General features: G+C 27.3%; 2 protein-coding genes across 10 annotated transcripts; one reads left to right on the forward strand and one right to left on the reverse strand.

The window, feature by feature from the left end:
* LOC111035560 (AMP deaminase 2) lies at positions 1-27569 on the forward strand. 7 transcript variants are annotated; one of them, XM_022317223.1, is made up of 15 exons: positions 1-481; positions 10358-10592; positions 11982-12180; positions 17646-17910; positions 20079-20385; positions 20719-20865; positions 21849-22062; positions 23101-23230; positions 23363-23548; positions 24965-25260; positions 25469-25582; positions 25693-25869; positions 26158-26452; positions 26664-26774; positions 26843-27569. In XM_022317223.1, the coding sequence occupies exons 2-15, from the start codon at positions 10397-10399 to the stop codon at positions 27041-27043; spliced, it is 2838 nt and encodes a 945-aa protein (XP_022172915.1). In that variant the 5' UTR covers positions 1-481; positions 10358-10396; the 3' UTR covers positions 27044-27569. The 7 variants fall into 7 exon arrangements, with proteins under 7 accessions (XP_022172915.1, XP_022172916.1, XP_022172913.1 ...); XM_022317224.1 differs by lacking the exon at positions 1-481 and adding an exon at positions 7970-7988; XM_022317225.1 differs by lacking the exon at positions 1-481 and adding an exon at positions 10207-10224.
* On the reverse strand, positions 700-7962 carry LOC111035561 (RISC-loading complex subunit tarbp2-like). 3 transcript variants are annotated; one of them, XM_022317230.1, is made up of 9 exons: positions 6957-7962; positions 5754-5911; positions 2547-2973; positions 2244-2478; positions 1987-2180; positions 1784-1914; positions 1544-1699; positions 1298-1472; positions 700-1242 (listed from the first exon to the last, which is right to left on the reverse strand). In XM_022317230.1, the coding sequence occupies exons 1-9, from the start codon at positions 6970-6972 to the stop codon at positions 1016-1018; spliced, it is 1719 nt and encodes a 572-aa protein (XP_022172922.1). In that variant the 5' UTR covers positions 6973-7962; the 3' UTR covers positions 700-1015. The 3 variants fall into 3 exon arrangements, with proteins under 3 accessions (XP_022172922.1, XP_022172921.1, XP_022172923.1); XM_022317229.1 differs by lacking the exon at positions 6957-7962 and having other exon boundaries at positions 5754-6490; XM_022317231.1 differs by lacking the exon at positions 6957-7962 and having other exon boundaries at positions 5415-6489.
* Positions 27570-27837: the final 268 nt, after the last annotated feature.

Genomic DNA, 27837 nt, shown 5'->3' on the forward strand with positions numbered 1-27837 from the left:
TTTGGTAGTAGTTGTTGTTACACGACGTCACTGTCGCGATTCGTCTACAGAGTTCCGTCGAGCAGTCCCGTGAACGCTCGGTATATCAATATTATAATAACGGCAGATACGACGACCACAATTGAAAAACAACAATCACACTATTATTTACGGCACATTAATTAACTATAAGACATTATAATATTATACTACATTATTAATAATTATAATGTCACGTTGATTACCGCCGTCGAACCATCGGAACAGACGCGTCGACAACACCTACCCGACGACACCAGCACCGTGTACGGGGACGGAATCCTGTTCTAGTGGCGATGTGTGTTTGTACGACGTGTTAAACAAACGATAAAAGCGTACGACGGAAAAAGGTGTCGCCTACTCGCCTATCTGTGTGATTATTGATTCGGTCATAACGTTGGTTCACGTTACCGAACAGTAATTAGTAGGTACCCATACACAGACCAAAACCGTTGTCTCTAAGGTAAATTTTAAAACAAAATATAACAGCTAAATACCATGTAGAATAACGTGTACATATATTACATTATGATAAAAAAAAACTCTAAGTTTCAATGGAAAAATTCTTATTTTTAATAACACACAATTATTACAACTAAATTATACCTATTGTTCTATGGTTTCATTATTATTTATTTATCGATATAATTTATTTGATCAACTAACGGGTGAGATCATAAAACAATTATTTCTATTTAAACATCATAATATTAAGTACTGACATAGGTAGTTTGTAAAACACAATATAATATAATGATCGACATGAGAAAAATCAATTGTTACTCATGATTTTTTTCATCGTAACTAACAAAAACTGAAAACTTCTTGATTTGAGTGAAAGTAAAACAATTTATAAAATTAATTTGTACTGGTAGTACTTCTATAAATGATCATGATAAACCCAATAATTTGTTAACCATAATTAAATCAATAAATGTTTTAAATACTTTTCATGTAACTAATATAAATACTCAATTATATAACTAAATTTAAATGTTTACAATACATTTATAGTTTTTTCCTCCTCATTATTATTATTGAAATTTACAGTGGCTGGTTTAGTAAAGAGCAACATTGCTTTGAAAGTCTGTAGTATAGATTTAGCAGCTTCTTCTGCTGCCACATCAGCAGTGGCTCCATATCCAGTTGTAACAGTAATCGGTACAGAAGTTACTTGTACTAATACAGCATATTCTTCATCTTGGCTGGTATTATTTTCAGTATCTGTCAAAATGTATTTCTTTTACTTTAACCCATAATGTAATATACTTAAACATACCTTTTTGTTTTTGAGCTCCCAGACACACATAAATTGCTTGGAAACCTAGTTCCTTGCATAAAGTTTCTAATTTATTAACAGCAATTGTATTTGGGTCATAATGTTCAATATATTGTTCCAATTCCATTGTATTTTGCTCTGGCTGTTGATCCCCTTGCATTGGATTATCCTTATTCTAACAATTTTATAATTTACTATACACATTAATTAAAATTAATTTAAATATTTTTGTTATGTATTATGTACCTCAACTAAAGAAATTGTTGTTATATCATTCATTGCTGTTCTAGAAGCAATTGTTTCTGAAAAATATGACAGGAAACAATATGCTGATAACCATTTATTTGTTACATTTTGATTTTCCTCATCATGCACAGAAATACATTTATTTTGTTTACAATCCTTAAAATTACATTCATTATTAATTTCATTAATTTTCAATTTAAATTATATACCAAATAGGTAAATACATTTAAATTGTGTTACCTCAATTGATAACAATGTTATTGGATATGAAGATTTTAATTCCTTCAATTGTTCTGTGCCAATGTTCAAAATCTTTTCAAACATAAGACGTGCGGCCTTACGTTTAGCTCCTTTCTTGAAGCTATCCATTCCTAAAAATATCTGTATTTAGAAAATGCTCAGACGAAAAAAAAAAATTAATTTAATTTAAATGATTATTGTACCCATTGTTTGTAAATGAAAAACTTCACATGTAACTTTGTATAATACTATTTTACTTTCACTTTGATCTTTGTTTAATATATCAAAACTGTAGAATGGAGGTGTCCATTTATGTGTTGTGCATAACTCTTGCAACGCTCCAATAGGATTCATATCACAATGGGCAATTTGTACAGCTTCGTGTTTAAATTGTTGTCTAACAATTTATTTATAAAAAATTAAAAACAATTTTAGTATTTTGAGTAGTTGTTTATCTTACAAATACAATCCTTCATCGCCCATATCTGAGTTAGTTTCATCTATATCTTGTGATCCTTCAGTGCTACTTAAAAATGTATCATTTTCACTAACTTCAAAGTTATCAGTGGAGGTAGTAGACGTTATAACTTTATCACTGTCATTCACCGAGTCAATTTTAAAACTCAAAAGTTTTTCACACATTTGGGCAGCAGCATTTTGTTTTGCTTCCTTTTTAGATTTCCCCTCTCCTAAAGCTTACTCAATAAAATAATAATACATATATATTTATTTAAATTAGATAAAATCAATAATATTAAAATACCTTTCATATTGTGTGTTTGACACATATATGTAAATATTGGCTTATGTGCATGTCCAGTAATAGCCACAAGCACATATGACACAGTAAATGATTTTTTTCCTTCACCACGCATGGCCCATTCGTTTAATAAAGATATAGCTGTTTTATTTTGTTGTGTTTCGACAATTATTGTTTCAGGCTCATGTTCATTATTATCAATATTTGTATTTTCTAAATTGAATATATTATTTTTTCTATTGTCTTCATTTTCAGACCTATCACATTTTAGTGATGATTGTTCTGATGATAAATTATCATTAAACATTTTTTTTTTTTTTATATAGAATTGATCATTAACGTGTGATCTATATTTATAGCCTTTAACTGATAATGATGGATTATTCTGGTGATATTGTTGAAGTGAAAATTGTGTATCACATTTAGTTATCTATAAAAAAACAAATTGATGTTTATGATAATTTACAAAACAATAATATATAATTTATTGTACTTAATGTTTAGTCTGGCATTCTTTTAGAACCCTAAGTATTTTTTATAAAATATAACATGAATAGAGTATGTTAATACTAAATATACACAATGACTAATATTTATTTTTTGTTATGTATAAAATAGTATAAACAAAATGTATAACTGGTGATGACATTAAATATTCAATACATCTTATTAGGTCAAAAAAATTTTAGTTCAGTTCTATACAATTGTACATTCTCATACAAGATACAATATAATCATTTTGGAACACTAATATAATACCAAGTATAATAGGCGCCGAAGTAAAATATTTATGTTCATAAATTTTCCATTTCACAATATTTTCTTCCTTTTTGAAACAATGAGCTGGCAGTGCACCAGCAATTATATTAATAGGGATAAATTGATGCATGTTTAGTAGTTTATATGTTTCTATAATGGTTTCTTGATAACTATTTGATACTTTTAACATAAATAAAACTTTATCATTTCTGTACATTTTAGGTAAATTCATTTTATATTCAATAAAAGTATTAACATTTTTATTTATGTTGTTTATTTTTGTTTGTTGGATGATAAGGTTTAACACTGTTTATTTGTTTATTTATTATTTTTTTTTTATTGGATACTATTATATTTATAATTTCTGATACCAAGAAGTATTATTTATACATTTATTAACTATCATGTTTGATAATTTGCTATTGATAAAATTGTTTTTTTGCAATTTATCAATTATCAATATATAATATTATCATTGGTTTAAATAATGTAGTGTACTAATAGATAATATTTGCAGTAGATATATACAATAATATTGTTGTGTATATTATCTAAGAATGTGCTACAAATGGTTTCAATAAAGATATTTAACATTTAGTTAATAATGGGCAAATATTATCAAATAAATTGCATTTTATAATTATATAATAAGATTATAATGAATGCTTGAACTGACTGGGATACTACAGTATCCCTTGCCCTAAAATATATTTGACTATTGGTATAAATGTGCCTTAATTACTCTACCTAAAATGAATGTAAATTTTGAAACCAAAAGTTACATTTCTCTGATAAAGTTGTAGGTAAATCTATTTTTTTATAAAATAACTATTGGTAGCAATCATAAAGAATACATTTAGAGTAACCAGTAAGGAAATAGGTTAATCAGTTTGAACAGCTCTTTTATACTTATACTTTATTAATTTATTATCAACACAATATTTATACAATAATTAATTCTAAAACCCACACAAATAGTTTTATTTACTGCTTAATGATGCACCAAAATCATTTACCTCTATAATTGAAGAATTAAAAAATTATTTTGCAATGGTAATATTATATACAAAAATATTATTTATTTCAGAATATAGAAGTAGGTATTATTAATTTTTAAATAATCAGGATACTGATGATAATGAATTGATACATAATAATGAACTCTATGATAGTCAATGTTATTTACCACGTGTGTTTAAAATATTATGGAAATTCAATTTACATTCTTCAGCATATTCTAATGTGTACTTATTGTATACATTTGTACCAATATTAGTATGCACTCCAGTGTATTGTGAAAGGTATTCCTCAAAATTGAAAATTTTTTAAATTAGACTAAGAAGTACCCTTTGTGAAGAAATTATTAAATTTATTAATGTTAATATCTACTGCACATGATCTAATTCATGATACTAATTATATCATAAAAAAAACTGTCTGAAAGTAGAGACTTGCTTCTTAAAATATTAAAAATTTGGTAGATACCTTGTAACTATGCTTTAAATGTTCATTTATATATTCAGTAATATTATCGTAAGTAAATATAAATATGTATAATACAAAGTATATCATGTAGGTAGGTGCATGATATAAGTTTTACTTTTATTTTGTATCAATAATACATGGCACAATTTATTTTTTGCTTAAATTTAACAGTTTTTAAGGTTCAATTTTTAAATTTTTTTTTTAGTAAATTTATTATTTTTATCAATATTATAGTTACTGTAGGCACTGTAGGTGAACATAAAAATTTAAAATTATAATTAAAATGTAACTGAGGTATAAGTATTGCACTAAGTAGCTGGTTTATCCTTGTGTTTTTATTTAGTCATATCTATATCTACTGTATCGCAATCGCTAAACTCGGATACATGATATTTTTAAGGTAATTAAATGTAATACTTGAATGTGTATTAACAGACCATCTATTTATTTTTACTTTTTTAGTATATAACTGTAGAACTTTAGGTAATCTAATATTGTACAATTTTGATTGAATGTTTGTTGTACCTTGGTATTTGATCTTGGTACCTATTTACGTTTTTAACGTATTTTTAATATTTAATTAAAACAAAATAAAGTATTTTATTATTTTATAAATAATCTACATACCTATTTTAAATTGTCCACTCTTGTGCTAATTTTTTATCAGTCTGTGCCTGTATATATATATACCTATTTAAATTGGAAACAAGCAGAAAGGGGTTTAAAAATATTCTGTATATTATTCCTCTGATGCTCAGTTAATAATTTAATTGTAAACTAGAAAAAGTAATAAAAATTCCGACATTTTATTTTATAAAAAGAGGCACTTGGTGCTACTGTTTTCTGTACAGATGTAAACCAGGTAGATATTCTATAAAATAACTAAGAGTTCTATGTTTGCCTAAATTCAATACTTAGGTTACTTAATATGCAAAATGCATGTATCATTAAAATGTAGAAATTTACTTTTGTATTCATTTCATCCATTTTAATAGAATTTCGACTTTCATAATTGTGTATATTTGATTTTCTCCATTTATTAGTTATTATTTTTCTTTTGTTATGGTCATTACAGCTTTTCTTAACAATACATTCAAAATCTGCAGTGACTGGAATTATGGTATCTAGATAATTCATACAAATCATTATTGTAAAAATACGTTTTAGTAGTAGCAGCAATTTTCTAGTCATTAAATTGTTTTTTTTTTTTTTTTGTAAATAAAGACTCAATCAAAAAATGTATTTGATTTTAACATGTGATTGAATTTGGATAATTTTTTGAAGTTTATTACCCCTCGTTGTATAATATTAGTTATCCTAAGAAAAATGGGGATAAATTGACAACAAATAGAAATTTAAGTACTATAATCGATGCTGGTTATTTTGTTGTTATTAAAAAAGAGGAGCAATAGTAGAAAATTTAAAATTTCTTACAATCGATAAAATGATAAGAAATCTAATGTAATGTATGTTAAGTATATGATTTCTTTTAATATAGAATCTTTTGCTCTGATATTTTAATCTAATAATATTAGTCTTGCCTAACTATAATATTCAACACTTGTTGCAATTTTTTAAAAGGATACCTTACTCCCATGCGCTTTCTCAGTTTTACAAATGTGTAACAAGAAATTTGTTATACAATTTAAAAGTAAGAATATTATCCAGTGAACCTTGCAGGTATTTTTTTAGGTTTTAAGTCTAAAGCAAACTATGAGTATTTTAAAATAGTAAATTGTTGGTGCATTTTTAAATAATCATAATTTTGCTTTAAAATAAAAATCTAAATACAAACCTATGAGGTTCACTAGATAATATTCTTAACTTAAAATGTTATAAGAAGTTAATTCATTCTTTATTTTTAAACAAACTAAGTTGAAAGTGATCTGCTGGGGGTAAAATTTGCTATGTTAGGTGTTTGTCAATTAAAAATAGCATATGCAGGTGTAACATCCTTTTAATATTTCGAGTATTAAATATTTTGTAAAAAAAAAAATATAAGTAAATAACTGCATTCAAAAACACGTCTTTACTTATATTTATTTTACTTATTAGTTATTACTTATAAGTTATAAATTATAACTTATAAGTGTTTATTGTTTGTCTTCTATGTAGCTATTAGTCAATCGAAATATATAGTATAATCTAAATATCTAGTTAGGTACCTACCTTTATTTTTTATCATTCTGAATATTATTTCGATAATAATTCATAAAGAACAGCCATTATGGTACTTTTGAACAGAAATTAAATTATACAAATCGCACTGTACTACTACTAACACTTAATATTCTGATCGTAAAATATGATCCAATTTATTTCAGAACCGTACATAATAATTCCGCATTATTCGAGCGCGTGTTTCCTGTTATAGCCGTATAGGTACTTTAACCTATTTTATTAAAAGGTATCTCTATATCTAATAAAACTCAATTATATACAATTTTTCAGTGGACATTGAAGATAACGGTGGAACCTAACACACATACAACATACGTATTTTATGTTTATTTATAAACTACCCTACTTTTACTTAAATAAACAAAACCGATAATTGGTTGGGGTATATTTTTTGTTACATAACCTTTATACTAAGCGAAATATTGGTAGGTACCAAAATATTGCCTATGGAATTATCTAAGTAGGTAATTAAGACGATCTCGTTTGATTTTCGTATAAGCCACCAGGTCTTTCCTAGTCTTATCTTAATAAAAATGATTTCGTTGTGAGAGACGATTGTATAGTTTTATATATAGTACAATATAGGATTATTGTGGGCTGTTAAAGTCGATAACATCAAATATATTTAGTACCTATTACTTGTCGTCTTTCTCTTTTTAAATTATGTGCAAAAGTCGTTTATTTTCTTTTTATAATTAATTCATTAATTTCTATGAACGGCAAACAAGTTAAACGGATGGCACCATGTCCTACTGTCCCACTCTATATTTTAGACGCTACTGCAGCTGTTTTTAGCAATATTGTGACTTTAAGATTAAAGCAGTTCAAACTCGATTGAAATTGAGATAGGTTCTATTATAAATGAATAAATGACAACTAAAAAATAACAATAATTATTCAATACATCAGATTATCATCATAAAAAGTTATATTTTCATTGGACGAATGTACGCAAGAGGACAAATTCGAACGGCAAGTCCACAATACAATTGACTTCTTGAATCGTGGTGATCAAATTCGGTATTTATATGAAATTACATTACCTAATTGTACATGTTTGGTATGTAGATTATGAATGTAGAAGACGGAAACTATACCTATAGTTACTTAGTTACTATGCCTGTTATATCAAACAATTAATATTCCCTTAAATTTCACAGGTTTATTATAAAATAGGTATGTATCTAGTTCTTCATAATAATTTATTATATTAAATTAATTTTTTTATTTGCATCTGCTGACTTAGGCAAGTTAGAGAGTAGAGACTTTAAGTTAAAACAACAATTGGTACTTATAATATTATTTTCTTACTGTATAGTTTCAAATAGCTACATACATTTCGAGCATTAAAATACATCCACCTTATTTTACAAAAAAAAAAAAACAACAATAATTACGCGTTACAAAGTAGACTTATAATAGTATAGTATTATGTTGATAATTATTAATTTATCGTATGCAATATTATCTACTGAATTCATTAAACTCGTATTTAAAAAAACGTTTTGATGTTTTTCTCAGCCACTATTTGACCAAAACAAATAATTGCGCATATCATTTTATTTAACAGTAAAAATTTTGTTCACTACGTGACATTAAGTTCTTTTATTAAACTCCCATAATATAATATATTAATATTTAATATACACTTAAATACTTAATTTGAGTTAATTTACTGAATTACTGTGTAAAATAACATATATTGTTAGCAAACTACCTTCCTAATACATTTTTTTTTAAAGTTATATTATTCATTTTACGCATATATATTTTAGTTTATAATATGCCGTTTTATAATTCTTCAATGTATAGGTATTTATTTAGTTTTTACTATTAGTTACTTAATTGTGTTAAAAGCTATCAATCGTATTCGCATAAGCAAATCAGTGACTCAGCTACTCAGCATATTGCCTTAAAATAGTGATCAGGTTTGTTTGTCTAATATAATTATAACTGCGTCTTCTTTATTGTATATTATTCGTATTTATTTAAAATTTTAAAATTCGTATATTATATATTTCATCATGAAATGTCGGTTGCTGAGTGTTGACAGTGACATAATATTGTAGTTATATATGATACTGCGTAATATACTAATATACCTTTGATATAAGTATCCTCGATTTCCACATTTCGTTAATGGTGTATTTGGTTTAAATTAATATGCTACTACATACCCGAATCAAGTACAATTTAAATAATAAACTTTTCATTTTTTTGCTATGTTTAAAAATAAGAACAACACCTGTCATAATTTTAAGCTAAGTCATTGTTAAGTAAGTTTTTCTGCATTTATGCAGAAAATTAAGCAAGGGAACCAAGTTTAATTATAGAGTTGCAAAATTAAAGATTAAATAATTAAATTTGTAAAAAATAGAATCTAGTATATCTAACCAGACATTCAACGATTTTCCAATTTTAATTATTTGTGTTGTTTTTATCGATATTGTTTTAACTATTATTCCAATTCTTTGTTACGATTGTCCACCACTTAACTTCATGTGACAGGAGCATGATGTGTTAGTATTAAATAGCGATCTATTGTTAGTGTAGGGTTGCATAATGATTGTGGAATTTGTTTTTAGAGTTCAGGGTTACATGCGCATGTAATACAGTAATATATACCTCCATAATCTCATGATAAATTAAGTATAATTTAAATTGTTATTGCTGGTATACATATTATTCGATCAATAATATTTTGAATTTATGAATATATTTGATAATATATATATACAGTGATTATTTTTATTGCGATCACTGATCAAGTTAAAAACGAAATCATTTTTAACTTTTAAGACATCATTCCACATATTTTCTAAGTTTCAATATATTTTTCTTAAGAGTAAAACAAAATTAATTGTAAAAGCGCCTGGCTCGTGATAATAAAACCGCAAGAATATTAATTTTGATTATTGATTAACTTGAAAGCATTAACTTTAAATTTAGTATAGGTTTTTAAATAATTAATACTATTTCAATAATTTATTATATTAATTATAATGCGTGTCATTTGTGTCAAACATTTTACTATGGCTCAATTAAGGTGTCATCTCCACGCATAATTTATAATTGCTATTGTTATCTTAATAACAATTATTAATATCTTAGTTGATAAACGCATATTATAATGTGAGTGGCATATTGTTAACTGTTCAGTATATAAAGTATAGATTAGTTCAAATTGTATGGGTGTACATTACATACCTACACTTGAATAACTGTTTGCGACTTTAACATTTTATAATATTGCATTGTAATAGAAGTGATATAAATATAATATAGTATAATATAAATTACAGTATTATTCTTAATATTGCATTACTATGTATTTTCAACTTTGTTGTTTTAGTCTTTAAATTATTTATTTTCAATTCAATATTGTTTAGAAATCTCTTGTGCTGTGGTCGTTCGCCGTTTTAATTAAAATGTCTATGCTAACCGCAACCAAGAAGACGAATATAGAAGATGATGCTTCACTTCTATCTACAGTCACTACTAACAGCATGTTAAACCAATTAAGAGCAGACTCCGAGTACGACGAAGAAGACGACGAATTAACAACAAGACCTACACCTACTGGTAGTCCTCCTCCAGTATCTGTGACCATTGCTAATTCTGCCGGTATGAATAATTTATTTTTAATCAACAATAAATCGTTGGTATTTAACAAAGTTTAACACAATTAAATAAAATAAACTGCATTGTTAATATTTTATTATTTTGTTGGAAATTATATAATATAGTGTAACGATTAATCACAATCTCAATTATTAAAATGTGCCGTGTCGACGCATGTAGTTGGTCGTGCGCCCACATAGATATCAAAAGTAATATGCAAATGTAATAAATTTACATTATAGCTAGCGTAGGTACTCAACAGAAGTGTCTTCTGTGTGACGGTATCGGGTAGGTTACGAAAAAACACGGCTATGAGCCTTTGGTAGTTCTATTTTTAAAAACCATGACAAAATATTGTTTTTTTGCCAACTATTAAAATGGCGGTCGGTATAACATGAATAAATAACAATTACTGTATAGTCTGCTCTCGTTTGTGGTGTTCGTTAAATTGTAATATTAGTACTATCGTAACCATTCGAACTTTTAAGTATATTTATTGTATTTATATATAATATTATATAAATTAGTCAGTTTATTCTTTTATACAATTTTTTTAGTACTTATTATAAAAGTTCTGTTATCACCTAATGAGTAACGCCAATTGCCGAATCACTATTTTCATCCAATATTTTGTCAAATACCTCAGTATACTTGAGACCTAATAAACCATTAACGCGTTTAAGATATTGCAAATCTCCAACAACCATCATGGCGTGTTCAGATTCAGATTCTGATCAAGATTATCCACGCAGGTGGAAGGACCTTGCGGATTACTCGGACGATGGTGAAATATAAAAATTAATCCAAAGTTATATTTGTTTAACCACTTTAAAATGTATTGATAGTGTTTAATTAATCGTTCCGTTCGTTCTAAACAAATTATGCTTGTATGTATGATTATTTATTTTCGTATCTTATATTAGGTAAATTTGTTTATCTTTAATATACACATGTACCTACAATCTACATATTATTGTGTTTTCAAGTATAATGTACTTATATTGTAGAACGTGTGTACGTGCACGTGATGATGGTACAAGGTGACCCAGTACCGCGCGTAAGCCTTCAACAGGTTCAACTGATAGATACCCCTTTACACAATCATAGAGTAACCTACGCTATCGCATATAAACACCAGCTATCCCACATATTTGAATCGATGTGTATTGTACACATTTGCCATTATACGTTTGATGTCATATTTTTTTATCATATTTGTATATTTTTTGCTCTTTGAAAGTAAGCACTTTTTAAATATAATATATAATACGTTTATGTCTGCTAATTTTCATAAGTGGTATAGGTATGTTACTTATAATGCAAATTAAATAATATAAAAATATATTATATGTAGGTATATAATTTATCAAACATTTTTTTATCTGCCCACAGACAGTGACGACGATGAAATAATGGCTTCATCTCCGCCACCACAATCTTCCTCCGCTAGTTTACCTGGCGGTAACATGACTCCAGCAACTGGTGCACCACCAGCGGCTGATCTAGCATCTGGCGGTGGTACGTCGTCATATCATATACCACAGTTTCCCATCGAACGCATAGAAAGCAAAATGGCAGCCATTAGTAGCAGGTTAGAACTTAGTCATTTAACTAACTATTTTTATACGCATACAATTTTCAGTTCACTCCTTTTTCAAAAACTTACGCAACATTATTGTACCAAATTTATCCTAGTACGTATTTTATGGCATAGGCATTATATTATACTCTATACCTACTATAGAATAATATACCTACTGTGTTTAGGATGTAAGTGTACTAACTAGTAACATTACTTTAATATATTATATTTAATTTAATATTATGTTAATCCAACCTAACTCATACCAAATTTGTGTCTAGGTTAACCAACTTTGTGTTGTTAGTATATTAGTATTGGATTAAATTTACCTATTATCAAATTGAAAGTTAAGAACATTATCTATGTTCTTACGTTGGCTTTTTTTTATACTATTTCTATATTTTTAAGCAAGAAACCATACCTAACCTATGACTATGTATATCATATATGATCATTTTTTAATTATAACATTTTATACATACTTCAATAATTGTAACTTTTAAGATGGTGCCCACTTGTGTTGTTTCCATCGTACAAACATGTAACACACAATTTGCGTATAGCAGAATTCATTTTGTGTTATTATTAGTTTTATATTAAAGTAAAATGTAAATTTAACTATTTTATAATTTAAAGTGAAAATATGATCGGTATGCTTTTGTTAATTTTAAAGCAAATTAATATTATGTAAAATATTTTAACTCTTTTAAAATTAAAATATAAAAAATCGATGATAGAAAACTGATAATCATCTTAGCTTTAAATTTGATAATATCTAGCTAAATTGACTGTTATAGGTATTAAGACTAACAACACAAAATAGTTTCTGCTAAATGTAAATTTGCCATGTAGTAACTAAATTTTTACGGTGGATATAACTATAATAGGGCTCGAAAGTTATAGGAGCTAAAAAAGGAAAAGTATGCAAAAATGTCAAATATGCAAAAGTATTTAATAAAAATTCCTTTAATATCATTTTATGTTGTTATTAATTTATACTTAAGAAATATGGAAAAAAATGTATAGTATTACAACTATGGCTTATAAATGTTTGCATTTTGACATTTTATTGAGCTGAAAAATAGTTTTAAAAACAATATTTTCTGTACATCAGAATATTTGTGATTTTCATCATCCCACCGTTGTCGTTAAATTAATTGTAGACTGCGTAACAATAAATACCTACATTAAATAATATTATTATGTTTTATATTCAATATTTCGATATTATTATTGAAATTCACAGCTTAAGAAAGAAAACAATTTTTTTTGGAAAATATTATACATGCTTAATATGCGTATGAAAATCAAGAAATGCCTGTACATCTTTTCCCTAAAATTGACCAAATATAATATGCTAAATTTGAATTTTCGATTTTTAAACTCACCATTGTGTAGCTCGGATTTCCAGCTTGGTCTGTTATAAATCGAGAGCATAATATAGAATAAGATGCAACTCCTAGAACTTTCTAGCCTTAGATATAACACATGCAACCCATTACATTATTTCAATTTCAGATTAAAAATGGAAGGTTATTGAGTTTTTACACTTGGTTATTGTAATTTTTAGACATCTTTTTCCTATTTCATTACACGTGCCTTTTTCTGTGGAACCTGATTAACAGCGAATCGTTTCAATGTCATCTTTATTTCCAACATTATTTTCGTCGTTGTGGGTAATTGATTTTTTATTATTGTTGTGTTACACCGACACAAAGGTATCGCGAGCAAGTATTAGTAAGTGGACTGGTGCATTTGTAAGTTTTCTTTTCATACTGCGCCACACAAATGTACACCGCACCGTTTAATATAATTATGACTTAAGGTGCCACGACGTTGGTAACTGCCTTGAAAAACGAATCAGTATCGGGAGACGGTTGTCGCATACTCGCATAAGTTTACTCTATACAGTAGCCTTCCAATCGCCATATCGTAGCACAGCGTTTACACTCAGACGTCTGCAGTGTAGCGGGTGCAAATACCTTCCGTTCGTTTTACATTTTCTACAATGAAATTTTTGTAGTTCAAAACGTTAGTGCATAACAATATTTCGTCTCGAGTATCGATATGTTTGCTAATACGGACCAACAGCAAATTTGGTGTCGAGAACGATTGTTTTATGCCGGGTAGGTTTTTTAGAATCATTAATACGATTTTATAATATTATAATTTTTTTTATTATTTCGTGTTAACAGTTATATGGTACTTTGGTCTACGTTTTTAGTGATTGTTTTCTAAAGTAAAACGTTATTAGGTATTAATATAATTCCCATTTGGCTTTTTATGTTCTCACATCCATTGAATTTCTAACACAAATTAAAATAATTATAAACTACGGTGGCTGTGTCTGAAATATATCATATCAAATTAAGTGTGTATGAATCCTGATCAAATTAAAAATTAATAGCTCGTTAAGAACTTTTCTTAAAATATTGATCATTAGACTTTTATTATGCCATCATTTTATGTTAATTTATACATTTTTGAAACAGTTTTTTTAACGCGATATTCTTCATCAAATGTGATATAAGCCTATCTTACTTAATACTGAGTTTGTTTTTTATAAGTTGAGTCTATTTTATGGTTAACTATTATTTATTATTCAGCAACGGCAAAATGTATGAATAATAACTCAGTGATAAAAAAAAATTATTTCACAATTTTTTATTTTTTATACTGTCGTTTTTAATATCAAGTTTTCAATGTTTTTAAAAAATATAACAATAAGCAAATACACATAGTGACCAATATGGTATTTGTAAAGTAATAATAATATATGTAATATGAGCACAAACTCTAACTCAAATTATTGATTTTTTCGATTCTAATAAAATGTATTTATTTTCTAAAATACTCGGTATAGGTAACTAGAATATATTTTACTTAATGCAATTTTGATTAAATAACTATTGGTTGTATAAATTGTATATTAATTGGAAAAACGCTGGACATACTTTCGAAAACCACTTTCTGAAGTATTAATAATAAACAATACGATTTTTTTTATAATTGTTTATGATATTTATGATAAGTGTACCTTATGTAGAGTCTTTAATCTAGTTTCTAATATGAGGAATAAAATAGGTATGAATAAAATAATCAAAGTAGTGAATCAATACGCACCTAATCGATATAAAAATAGCTTATCTTATTTTTAGGAGTTGTATTAATAGTTGTCATATTTTACATAACTTGTTAATTTGCACAGTTTGATACAATGTGTACATGTTATACTTATATACTTATAGCTTTGAGTATAGATCATATAATATACTATACTATAATGTCTCAATGCCTGTAAGTATAAATACTATTTATGTCTTTCTTATATTTTGTACCTTTTATAAACAAAATAAATTTGCCATGCTGGTTTATTTTTTGGAATGGACTTCTAACTTTGATTTATTTTACATTTTCTAGTGAAGTTCTTAAATTGTAGTAGGTACTTAATATTTATCATACCATCATATAAGTAATATTAGTTTCCAATTATTTTACTATTTTTTCTTAGAAATAGCCGAATAAACCAATTTATATATTATATAATAACTTGTATGTACTTAGTAGAAGTTAATAAATTATAAGCCATAGTTGGTTTTTAATATTGTTAGATATTTATTTAACTAATTTTAAATCGAAGATAATACACATTAAAAAAAAAAAATAGAAATATAGGTTAGCTGTTTTTATATAATAATATTCTGATAATTGTTTCCAGTAATAACAGTAATAAATATTAACTGCCATTGATATTGCCAATAAATATTAAAAAAATTGAAAGAACTTAAAATACATTCAAACGTCGTACAAAGAAGGTGATAAAGGAGGGGGTGTTTATTTATTTAAATTTCTTATTTTATCCTTGAATTGCTGTTATAGCGACACACGTGCCGATTTATTGGCTATATTACCGCATTCTTTTACAGTAGGACACAGAACAACACTAAACTTCATATTATCAGCCTGTTTTTAATTATTTTATCGTGATTAATGAACACGTCATGTTATGTAGTATACTTGTCTATCTTATTATCTTATATATAACTATTTGCGTACCCATGCAATCTACAGATTTGTGTAGCGTGCAGGGAATTGTATAGGTACGTTTTAGAGATCTAAAAAATACTCATTAATTTTAAATTTAATATTTGGAAAATACAACAGGTAGGTACGAGAAGTATTCTTAAATACTTTGATTTGTTTACCATTTAATTCTTGTGCCACAAACTTTTTTTATTTAAATGAGATTTACTCTTTTCTATTGTAAATTAAAAAACAGATTTAGAACGAATTTTTTGAAAATATTGATACTTCTTAATCGATATTCAAACATTCAAACGAGTAGTTATTGATTCAATAAACTGTATAGTAAACTGTATATAGTGATTCGGGATTTTATATCATATATAAAATAGATGTGAAATTAAGTCTAGTACTTATATCTATTATCCTTAATATGTAAAAAATGGTTTTTGTCCTCAAAAATAATAGAATTGTGGCATATACATAAAATAATATTACTACCTACGCTATAATAATATGGCCAACAGCTGTAGCTCCCCACCACCGCCCCTTAGATCAGCACCTGACACTTGACAGTCGTTATTTTCTTTGTCAACATTATTTTTATTGATCTTATAAAATTACATTATCACAGCTAACCCCATAAAGCCTAAAAATTAAAAAACTAAATTTTCATGTTTACATATTGTATTAAATAAATCTATACCTAGGTTTTTATTCAAGGTAATTAATTAATTAGATAATGGAAGGTACTGAATAAATACTATCAATTTCAATGAACCGCTCTTACAATTTGTTGTTACTTATTACTTATTAGTTACTATATAGTTTATAAAATATAAGTATAACAATGTAATTTATTTATTATTTACTATTTGAACTTTTAGACTCTAGTAGTTTTAATTTAGCTTGAGATATGAGATATGTTCTCGTTGTTTTTATTTGTATATTATTTTAATCAAATTACTCGACCATTAATTACAACACGGTACTTCAGCAATGTTGAATGTTGATAATGTTATTTTATATTATGATTACTTCTTAATCACATAAATTATTATTTAACGAAATACATAAATAAATATGTGTTGTTTTAAAAACATATTGATTACGTATCGAATGTAAATTACTGTATCCGATGGTAATTTATTTATTATGGTCTTTGACCGCCGCGAGCCACTAGCTCATAATCATAATTTTTACTGTCGTCTATAATACTCGAGTTCGGTGGTTCACTCAGATAAAATTAATTATTGTTGAGGAAAAATCATTTAATTTTCATAATACATATATTAATGTTTCTTTTTGAATTCGCCTTTAATACTAATCTTCTGTAATAGCCAACACTGATAGGTTTCACTAAAAAGCTACATGTTTATTTTTTATAAACCGTGTTTTGAAAAAAATCTTAACAATTATTCATGTTTTTCCGATTACTTTGCACTATACAGTCTGGCAAAAGAAATGGACGAAAAACGAGCTGCCGCAGCAGCTTTAGGATACCCACAGTCAACTATGAACAAAGATGACCGTCAATTGTATGGAGATGGTGTATCAATTTCAGCTCCTTCATCGACATCTGCGGGAATCGAGAAACAGCTACCGTCGTCCGCTGGTGCACAGTGGCAACAAAATCTATCAGAAGACAACGAAGGGCAATACGATTTTGTGCCACATTTTCAGCGAGTTAGCATTGGTGGAGAAGATAACAATGGGGTAATAATATTAACGTATATTAACTTACCTACGTATTAATAATGTGCAACCGCAATGTATATAGTTATGTTTAAAACGGTATAGTATTTATACAATAATATCAGTGGCTTACACAGATATTTTCTCATTGGGAGGGGGATTAAATAAAAAAATTCGTAATATGTATACATATCAAAAATAGTTTTTAAATTTGTGTACATCTATAAATATAGTGGAAAAATACAGTTAATACAATATTGCTATACCTATATGCCTAATAATTTATTTGTACGCTTAGACTTTTTTCTTGAAAAAATTGATTTATTTTACCGTTTCAACTACAATTTAAAATGTTTTAAAATAGCGTATAACAGCTTGACTACCACTAATAAAGAAAATTTTGAATACGTAGCTGCCACATAGCATTATTCAATACATTTTTAAGATAAACAAAATAATAGAAAATCATTTATATTTTTGTATAGATGATACATAAGGCGGTCTGTGTAATTTAAAATATCTAAATCGGTATTACAATAAGTTATATATTTATAATATTTACCAAAAATCAGTGATTTGAAACCACAGATTTGTTTAAAATATTATGTCCGTAAAAACTATATTGTGTAGTCAATAACTAATATTTACAAACATGAATACCTAGGTAGTTTCTTAATCAGTTCATTAAAATAATAATCAATTATAAAAATGGTGCACAATTAATAGTCAAATTCCCATAATTGCTAATTATTATTGTGCTTTTTGGTTAATATTAAAATAAAATATTAACTAGTATTCTTGCTCAAAACGCTATACCTACAGTTAAACCTACTGTTTCTGTTCTATTATTATTGATTACATTATAATATGATCACATTAATACTTAATACCATATTATAACTATGTATTTCTAGTATAATATTATTGGGGCAAATTATATTAATTCCACAGGTTAGTGAATTAAATGATTTATGAAAATTAAATGATTGTAAGATCTATTAAACTAACTGGCTTTAGTCGGTAGTTAGAAGACTTAAAACAATAAACAATAATCCTCTTTGCATCCATATACGGTTCCTAAACGATATTGATTATTATTATTGTACTTAATGATATATAATCACGTATCATTTAATATGGGTATCTATTTTACTTTTTTATGAGATGTATAGTAAATTCTTTAATAACAAATAATGATCTTATAACAAGATAATTCTTATAATAATACGATCTTATATTTCTTATAATAATATAATACGTTTATTTTTTAACCCTATTTTATAGAGTTCATTTATAACAATAAACTAATAGGTACCTTATCTAATAAAAAATAATAGAAATAAATTTAAAAAAATTCAAAAAAATTAGTAACTTATACATATATAACTATACAAACAAATATTATCCTGTTCTTAAATAGAGAACTATTGCAAGATGTAAAAAATATGAGTGTTTTGTTAATAGTTGTATATGTTATGATAACGATTTATTAGTAATTTGTTCGAGGTTTTAAAAAATATATTAAATGTCAGTATGCTACCTTAATTCAAACTCAAAACGCGTGAATAAAAGAAATTTAGAAAATATTTAAAATTTGAATTGAAGTTGAAATAGCATACCTAACATTAAATTGTAAGGTCTTCGAAAATAAAATTGTTTATTCTTAAAATTCTAAAAAATAATGAAATTTGTTGAAAATGATATTACTCAACACATATGCATTTACACATTTATCAAAATAATTCAATGCATAAACAATTTTATTTAAGTCTTTGAGAATTAAGGAAACTTAAACTATGGCCTTTAGTTATCAAATCTTTTCAGTTTTGAGTATCAGCGTTTCTAATGATAACAATTTTCACTGAATTATTGTTATATGTGTATAAAACATTTATAATATTAAAATTAAATGAAGGGACAACTATATGTACTAACTTATAATAGCCATATATATAGTTTAGTTACCTACATCTTTCTCCGATAGATACATTTAATACGATTGGTGTAAATTAGTATGAAAAACGTCTGTAACCTTAACTTAATCATAATAATATTGTGGTAGCTACCGTGGTTCACACAATATATATTCGGTTTAAATTAAAGTATTTTTTGTTACCTTTCTGGGAATTGATCTTATCCCGTCGCTATGATAGTTTCTATGACTGTACCCGTTTAATTTTCTCACGTAGGTCCCTTTAGAAGATTTGCATTGGGCATCGCAACAACTCATGGAAGCGTTACACATTAGGGAACGTTATATGCGAGTGTCTCATCAGTCTTTCCCGAACATCACGTCGAAGTTTTTCCACAAAAAGCACCCCAAGTCGCAAAGAGGGGATCCATCCTCGCCATCGTCGGGCACCGCTTCGGTTCTTCACTCGTCGGACAGCGTTACCGACGTGTCCGCTGGCGGTGACTCGAACAACAAATCGGAAATCAGACAGCCGTATCCAAGAGCCCGAGTGATCAAGCACGAAGACCGCCAATCCATCGCCGGTAAGTCTTGTGACCCTGGTGAAATATTAGCATAATGGAAATTTATATAATATCAACTGCAATTAATATACCTATAATCAATGTCTGTAGGTATCTTCTTACAACAGAATAAAATAGTATACATATACCTAGGTGCCATCGGGCGTGTGAGAAAGTGAGATTACCATACTATACCAGCTATATTTATTTGTATTTATATTATATTAGAATATTATTCATAACGGTTTTCCAATTGCGCGTACTACCTATGCACATATTACCAGTTATATGTGTACATGATATTTACAATTTAAATTTTATGTGTGTTTGTGTTGTGTGTGTATATGTGTACAGATATCCGGAAACGAGTCTCTGTTTCTGATCTAGGAACGCAACAATCTAGGAAATCTTCGTATAATCCGTGGGCTGACCGACGAAGTTCGACCATGGACGACGCGTTTACCGATCAACTATTATTCGACATTGCGTACGGCCAATACGGTGCGTGCGTGCGTGCGTGTTTGATGGACTATCTGATATTATACAATATACATATATTATACATATAATATAATGTATATTAGAGTCGTCTGATTTATGTATTATGTGTGTTGGTGTGCTTGTGCAACAATTTGTTTGTTATACCTATTCTGATGCATTAACATAATATAAATATGATTAAAAAAAAAAATCAAAATAGCTCTAATTGAAAAAAATTGTAAGACTCGTGTAGCATCAGCAATTTTTGTATTTGTATTTTTTTTTCGAACACTAGAATTTTATACATGTTGCCTATAATACATAGATCAGTAATACTAAATCATGTTTTTTTTTATACTTAAGCATATCACACTGCCACCGCGTGTAGTGAAAACATAGTTTCGTATATAATATATTATATAACACCGCAGCCGCCGCATAATTATTTCGTATACCAACAAATTACGAATATATTCCGCACGCTCGTAGTAATTAAACTGTTCGTTAATAGTTTAAAATTGTTTTTAACGAAACCTCATATTTAATACATATGCAATAATAATGCGATTAAATGCATTATTATTATCAAAATGAGGTGAGGATCGCTCCTCGAATTAATTTCTAACAATGTATGTTTTTATTTAAAGTAACATCAGTAATCAGTGTATTTATATGTATGTATACATAATATTATATATATTATATATATTGACGAACCAAAAGCATTCATTGTCTAGTGGTATATATAATATATCATAGAAATTATACTAAACTGGTTTACCTTAGGCCTTAGGGGCTTAGTATAAGGTCTATGATATTATATACATACGTACATAAATACTTGTACCTCGCACGCTCTAAATTAAAATTTATTGTTTGTTTTGTTCACTGAATAATTTTTATTTTGTTTACGACTACTATATACCGGACATTGTTAATAACAGCATACCTATAGTATCTCTATGGTTCGCAAAAATTGAATGAGCGTTTATTTTGTGTAACAGACCATCCGGTACATCCTCCAGCAAGCGTTGGTGACCCGTGGCAGTGCGACTTTCCGCCATCGTTGGGTTTCACGATCCGTGCGCGGGATGGCGTATTTCAAATGTACAGCAGTCCCGACTCTGAAATTCCAGTTCAAGGATTCCCGTATCCTAATTTGGAGACGTTTTGTCGGGACATGCAACGGCTATGCACAATGATATCTGACGGCCCACTGTAAGTAATAACACTGATACTTTTCAATCGGTCCAGCGGCAGCAGCTAAACCAAGAGAAAATTCAAGGGGGCCCCTAGAGACCGTCCCTCCCAAGCTTATGTTTCCAAAAAATTGTATATTGTATTAAACAAAATTACAAAAAACTTAACATTATGTTATCGAAAGTTTTCTGAAATTCCTCTACCCCCAGCAAGTCTAGAGTCCCCCCTGATCCTGACTGCAATATCAAATATGTTTTTACTGTCAAGTGGGTACATCAGTAAACATTTTTTCTCTCTCTGATGTACAAACGGATAGAATAAAGCAACAAAACCCACCTTCTGTATTTCACTCATTTGGATTGCATGATTATAATATACATTTCATTACCTTTTATAACAATTATTATAAAGCATAATATCATCTGCAATGCTTTTTTTTTTAATATTTTGATTTTTAAGAAGGTTATTAGTATTTATTTTTCTTCTGACCCAACACAGATAACTTTATTTTTTATAATATGTGTTGTTAAAAAAGCTGAATTTCAACAATGTTATCATAGTGAATGAAATCTACAGAGAGAGAGAGAGAGAGAGAGAGAGGGAGATTTTAACTCATGTATGTAAGGCAAATAAAACAATTATATCGATATGTCCTCTTTACCCCAGTAGTCTAAATAAAACAGTCAAAACATGTTTTCGTACTTTATAGGCTATAGTATATCTATAATAGCCACGAAACAATAATTTAAGAAAATTAGTCAAGTATTTTGTTTTAATTATAATTTGTCGTGGCAGAACTCAGATAATGTTTATATCATTCTGTTCTAAATACAAATTAATCAAATTTGATATAAGACCAATTTTCGAGATACAATCGATGAAATACGAAAACATGTTTTTATCAATCACAAGACAGATATAAAATTATAATAATATAATATGTATATGAAATAACAAGTAAACTAAAAAAATGTAATTAAATATTTTTTAGTTTTTTTTTGTTTTTATATTATCGTTATTATTGCATTCCCTTAATATACATTTTTTTCACCGCAGAAAATCATTTTGTTATCGTCGGTTGTCATATTTATCATCCAAATTCCAACTTCATGTGCTACTAAACGAATTGAGAGAGCTTGCGTCGCAGAAAGCTATTCCGCATCGTGATTTCTACAATATAAGAAAGGTACTTCAAACTCATATTTTGCCTAAACTTTTCAAATAATGTTGTCTCTTAAATCTATTATAATAATATTGCGATATTAATTTATCTATTAGTTTTTCAAAGTTTTTATAAATATTATTTATTTTATAAAAGGTCGACACCCATATACATGCTGCATCGTGTATGAATCAAAAACATTTGTTAAGATTCATTAAGAAAACTTTAAAAAATCATTCTGATGAAGTGGTATCTGCTGGTGGTATGACACTTAAACAGGTTTTTGAATCCATGAAATTAACATCGTATGACTTGACCGTCGATATGTTGGATGTACACGCAGTGAGTAGATTATAATTTTAAAGAAAAATACTATTAGATTAATATTATGTTTTTGGTTAAAATAAAATAAATTGATCATATTGGTTCACTTTTAAAACTCCTAAAATGTGTTAACGGAAGCAAATGAGAATAATATGTCGTTATAAAACATCCAGTTGACACCAGCCACCACAATAAAATATGAACAATTTTTATTTCCTTCCAATCATTTTCTTCTTTTCTTTTTTTAATGAATATAACCCACTTTGTAAAATAGATAGAATAAGTAATGTTACCTTTATAATAATACAATTACAGATTACAGTTTGTTCAAAACCTATAAGAGCTGTGATATGAAATAAAGTTTGAAGTATTACATTTTATTATGATGAGCGTATCGCCTATTATCTAATAGTTATATTCTTTTATACTTAGTATACTTATATGTATTATCTTATACAGTAAAATTTTAATGCGTGAGTATATTTTGTCTAATAGACATTGTTAGTCATATCTAATAAGTAACATTATATTTTTAACTTATGTTTAACTTAAATAAGTGCACACAAGAAGAAATAAAGGCTTAAGGGTACAAAAGTAACAAAACATTAAGTATGAATAAATATTTAAAAATAAGCACAAAAGAAATTTAAGATTTAAAATTCTTCGATTTTATATTTTACATATAGGTACGTATATTGTATTTGTATATACATACGACATATATATATATGTGATAAGGTTTATAAATACCCACTAACAATATAATATGTAGGCAGTATGTTTCAGTTATGACTCATTGTAATTTATAAGACATTAAAAACTATCTGTTTTTTATCGTAGTTATAATAATAAATGTTTGGATTAAATGAATGTACACATTAAATGCGGCTTATAAAAAAATAGTAAAATATTTTTAAACCGTTATTATCATGATTTACGAGGAACCTTGTATACAATTTTCAAGCTTTTTGACCCAGCAAAAATGTTTTTAGATTTATATATTTATATTACCTAAGTAGGTACTAGGTGCCTGTATCTTACACTTTATCAGAATATTTTAACTATTTCAGTTAGTTTATTTATTTTTATTGATTATTTCTCGGCATTACGATTCAGATTAGCCACCTCAGTAATTATACATAACATTATTACGTATTTATTAATTATTATTGGTTAACATTGTAAAAGTTTTTTATTATTCTGGTTGCTAGCAGCTTGCATATTTGATAGGATAATTATACTTAGAGCTCAGTCCTATACTCATATAGGTAGTCCTATAAATAGGCACTTTAGCCGATCGATAAAAACGGGTGTTATTATAAATACCTATGGGCTAGTAGTAATACTAATTATAACAAAATCGTTATGTATAAAAAATAAAATTCTACCTAATCTTTGGTTATTAATTATTTTTTATAAATGTTTATTTTATAGGATCGCAACACGTTTCACAGGTTCGACAAATTTAATTCCAAATACAACCCTATTGGAGAATCTCGTCTTAGAGAAGTATTCTTGAAAACTGATAATTATACTGGTGGTAAATATTTCGCTCGAGTAATTAATGAAGTGGCGGCTGACTTAGAAGAATCAAAATATCAAAATGCCGAGCTCCGCTTGTCAATCTATGGTAAGAGTCGTGATGAATGGGACAAACTAGCCAAATGGGCTATTTCTAATAAAGTGTATTCTGACAATGTTCGATGGCTAGTTCAGATTCCACGATTGTTGTGAGTATAATATGTACAAAATTGTATTTTTTTTAATGTTTACACATAAAATAATTGACTCCCTAAGTCATATTAGTTTAGTTTAAAATTTATTTATTTAGTTTAAACACATTATTTTATTAGTATAATAGTATTATATAATATATTTAAGTATTGTTACCTTCTGAAACAATACAAATATTGATTATAAAAATGTTCATTGTTACAGTGATATATTTAGATCGAACAATATTTTAGACAACTTCCAGCAGTTGTTAGACAATGTATTTTTGCCACTGTTTGAAGCTACCAATGATCCTAATTCACATCCAGAACTCCATAGGTAACTGTTTATCATACTTATTATTATTAAGTCTTTAAGAGTTTAAGCATTAATACATTTTTAATTATAAAAAAATAAAAATAACAATTTTAACATAATATTTCTTTTAGATTTTTACAGCATGTAGTCGGGTTTGATAGTGTCGACGATGAGTCAAAACCAGAGAACCCATTTGTTGACCGAGAGGTTCCCAAACCAGCACAATGGAGAGAAACTGATAATCCACCTTATGCATACTATCAGTATTATATGTATGCCAACATGACTGTACTCAATCATCTCAGAATGTAAGCTATTGAAGTATCAAATATGTAATATGTAAAATAGTGCTTTGAAATTTAAAAATTGTTAAATTTATGAATGACAAATTATCATTAATTCAAATAAGTCTACTACAACTATTTACTTAAGTACAATTGTATTTTTCATTTTAAATATAATATTCTAAAGTATTAGTTTTATAAGTTTTGGAGATAACGGTTGTTTAAATGACATGGTAGTAATTAATTTTATATTTTTGCAATTTTAGTTTTATAATCATTTACATTTAAATTTGATTTTTTTGGCTTTATTAGCAAACAAGGTTTCAACACGTTCGTGCTAAGACCCCATTGTGGTGAAGCAGGAGCTGTACAGCATTTGGTGTGTGGTTTTATGATGGCTGAAAATATATCACATGGACTGCTCTTAAGAAAAGTGCCTGTACTTCAATATTTGTATTATGTTGCCCAAATTGGTATAGCCATGTCACCGTTGTCAAACAATTCATTGTTTTTGAATTATCATCGGAATCCATTACCCGAGTATTTGGCTCGTGGTCTGGTCATCAGTCTGTCAACAGACGATCCACTGCAGTTTCATTTCACCAAGGTTAACATTTTTTTTACAATTTACATTTACTTGAAGTTTTATTTTTGAAACTTTAAGTACCAACATCATATTATCATGTTTAAAATTATTTAATTTTTACATTGTAATCAACTCAGTAGGTAAATTCAAATTATTCAATTAATTAAAAAGAAAAACAATTTTACTCGATATCATGTACTTAAATAAATAGTTATTCATTTTATTGTTTTAGGAACCGTTAATGGAAGAATACTCAATCGCTGCTCAGGTATGGAAATTATCAGCATGCGACATGAGCGAATTGGCTCGAAACTCTGTATTGATGTCGGGATTTCCTCATAGGGTATGATGTTTATTAGGACATACAAAAACAAAATATATTTTATTAACATTAATATGGTTTATTTGCAGATCAAGCAGTATTGGTTGGGACCCAATTACACTAAGGAGGGGGTGGCAGGAAATGACATATCTAGGACCAATGTCCCAGATATACGAGTGGCGTATCGCAACGAAACCCTTTTAGACGAGTTAGCGGTCATATTTGGCTCCATGCCAACAAATGTGACAATGAATACAAATAGTGCAACACCTACAGTGCCTAGTTCATAGGTCTATAACATATAAGTTGTACTAAATAGATGACATACATTATATTCTATATTATAAGACACTGTATTCCATGATTTGTTATGATCATATTATTATTATAATCTAGTTATTATTAATTTTTTTGTGACTATATTGAATTTAAACGTATTGGGCAAGTCTAGTTATATTTAAATTTTAAGATTCAGATAGATCATTTTTATTATTCAATTATCTTATTGTGTGTAATAATTATTTTCGAATAATATACTTTATTTTAATAAGTACTTATAATAATCCTATTCTATTTATATCCATAAAGTATGACTATAGTACTTATAAATAATAAAGGGCGATAAATAATAAATATACATATTAATTGTTAAATTTAATTTATACTTAGTTGTTTTTATTGTAAAGTTATATCTTATATACCTTTTGTCTTTCCTACAAAATTATTGTGAAATTATGATATTAGATCATGTAGTGCCTATTCTTAGTTTTCTATGTAATATTGTAAATACAATACACATAGCACACGTACATAATATATAAGTTTATTTAATCACCTATTAATTTATCGTATTTATACCTTAATTTCTTATTCCCAAATTCTTTATTATATCGGAATAAATATAATAAATACATTTTGATTTGAGATATTAGAGATTAATGTAAATAAAATCCAATAAAATCTAAGGCTGGGCATTAACAAGTTAAAAAGTTTAAGTTAAGTTACTTTTAACTAACTTATTGAGTTAAATTTTTTCCCATTTCAATGAAGTAACTTACGTTAACTAATTTCATTGTCACATTAA

This window comes from Myzus persicae, unplaced genomic scaffold (assembly GCF_001856785.1).
Source record: "Myzus persicae strain clone G006 unplaced genomic scaffold, MPER_G0061.0, whole genome shotgun sequence".
Classification (NCBI taxonomy): domain Eukaryota; kingdom Metazoa; phylum Arthropoda; class Insecta; order Hemiptera; family Aphididae; genus Myzus; species Myzus persicae.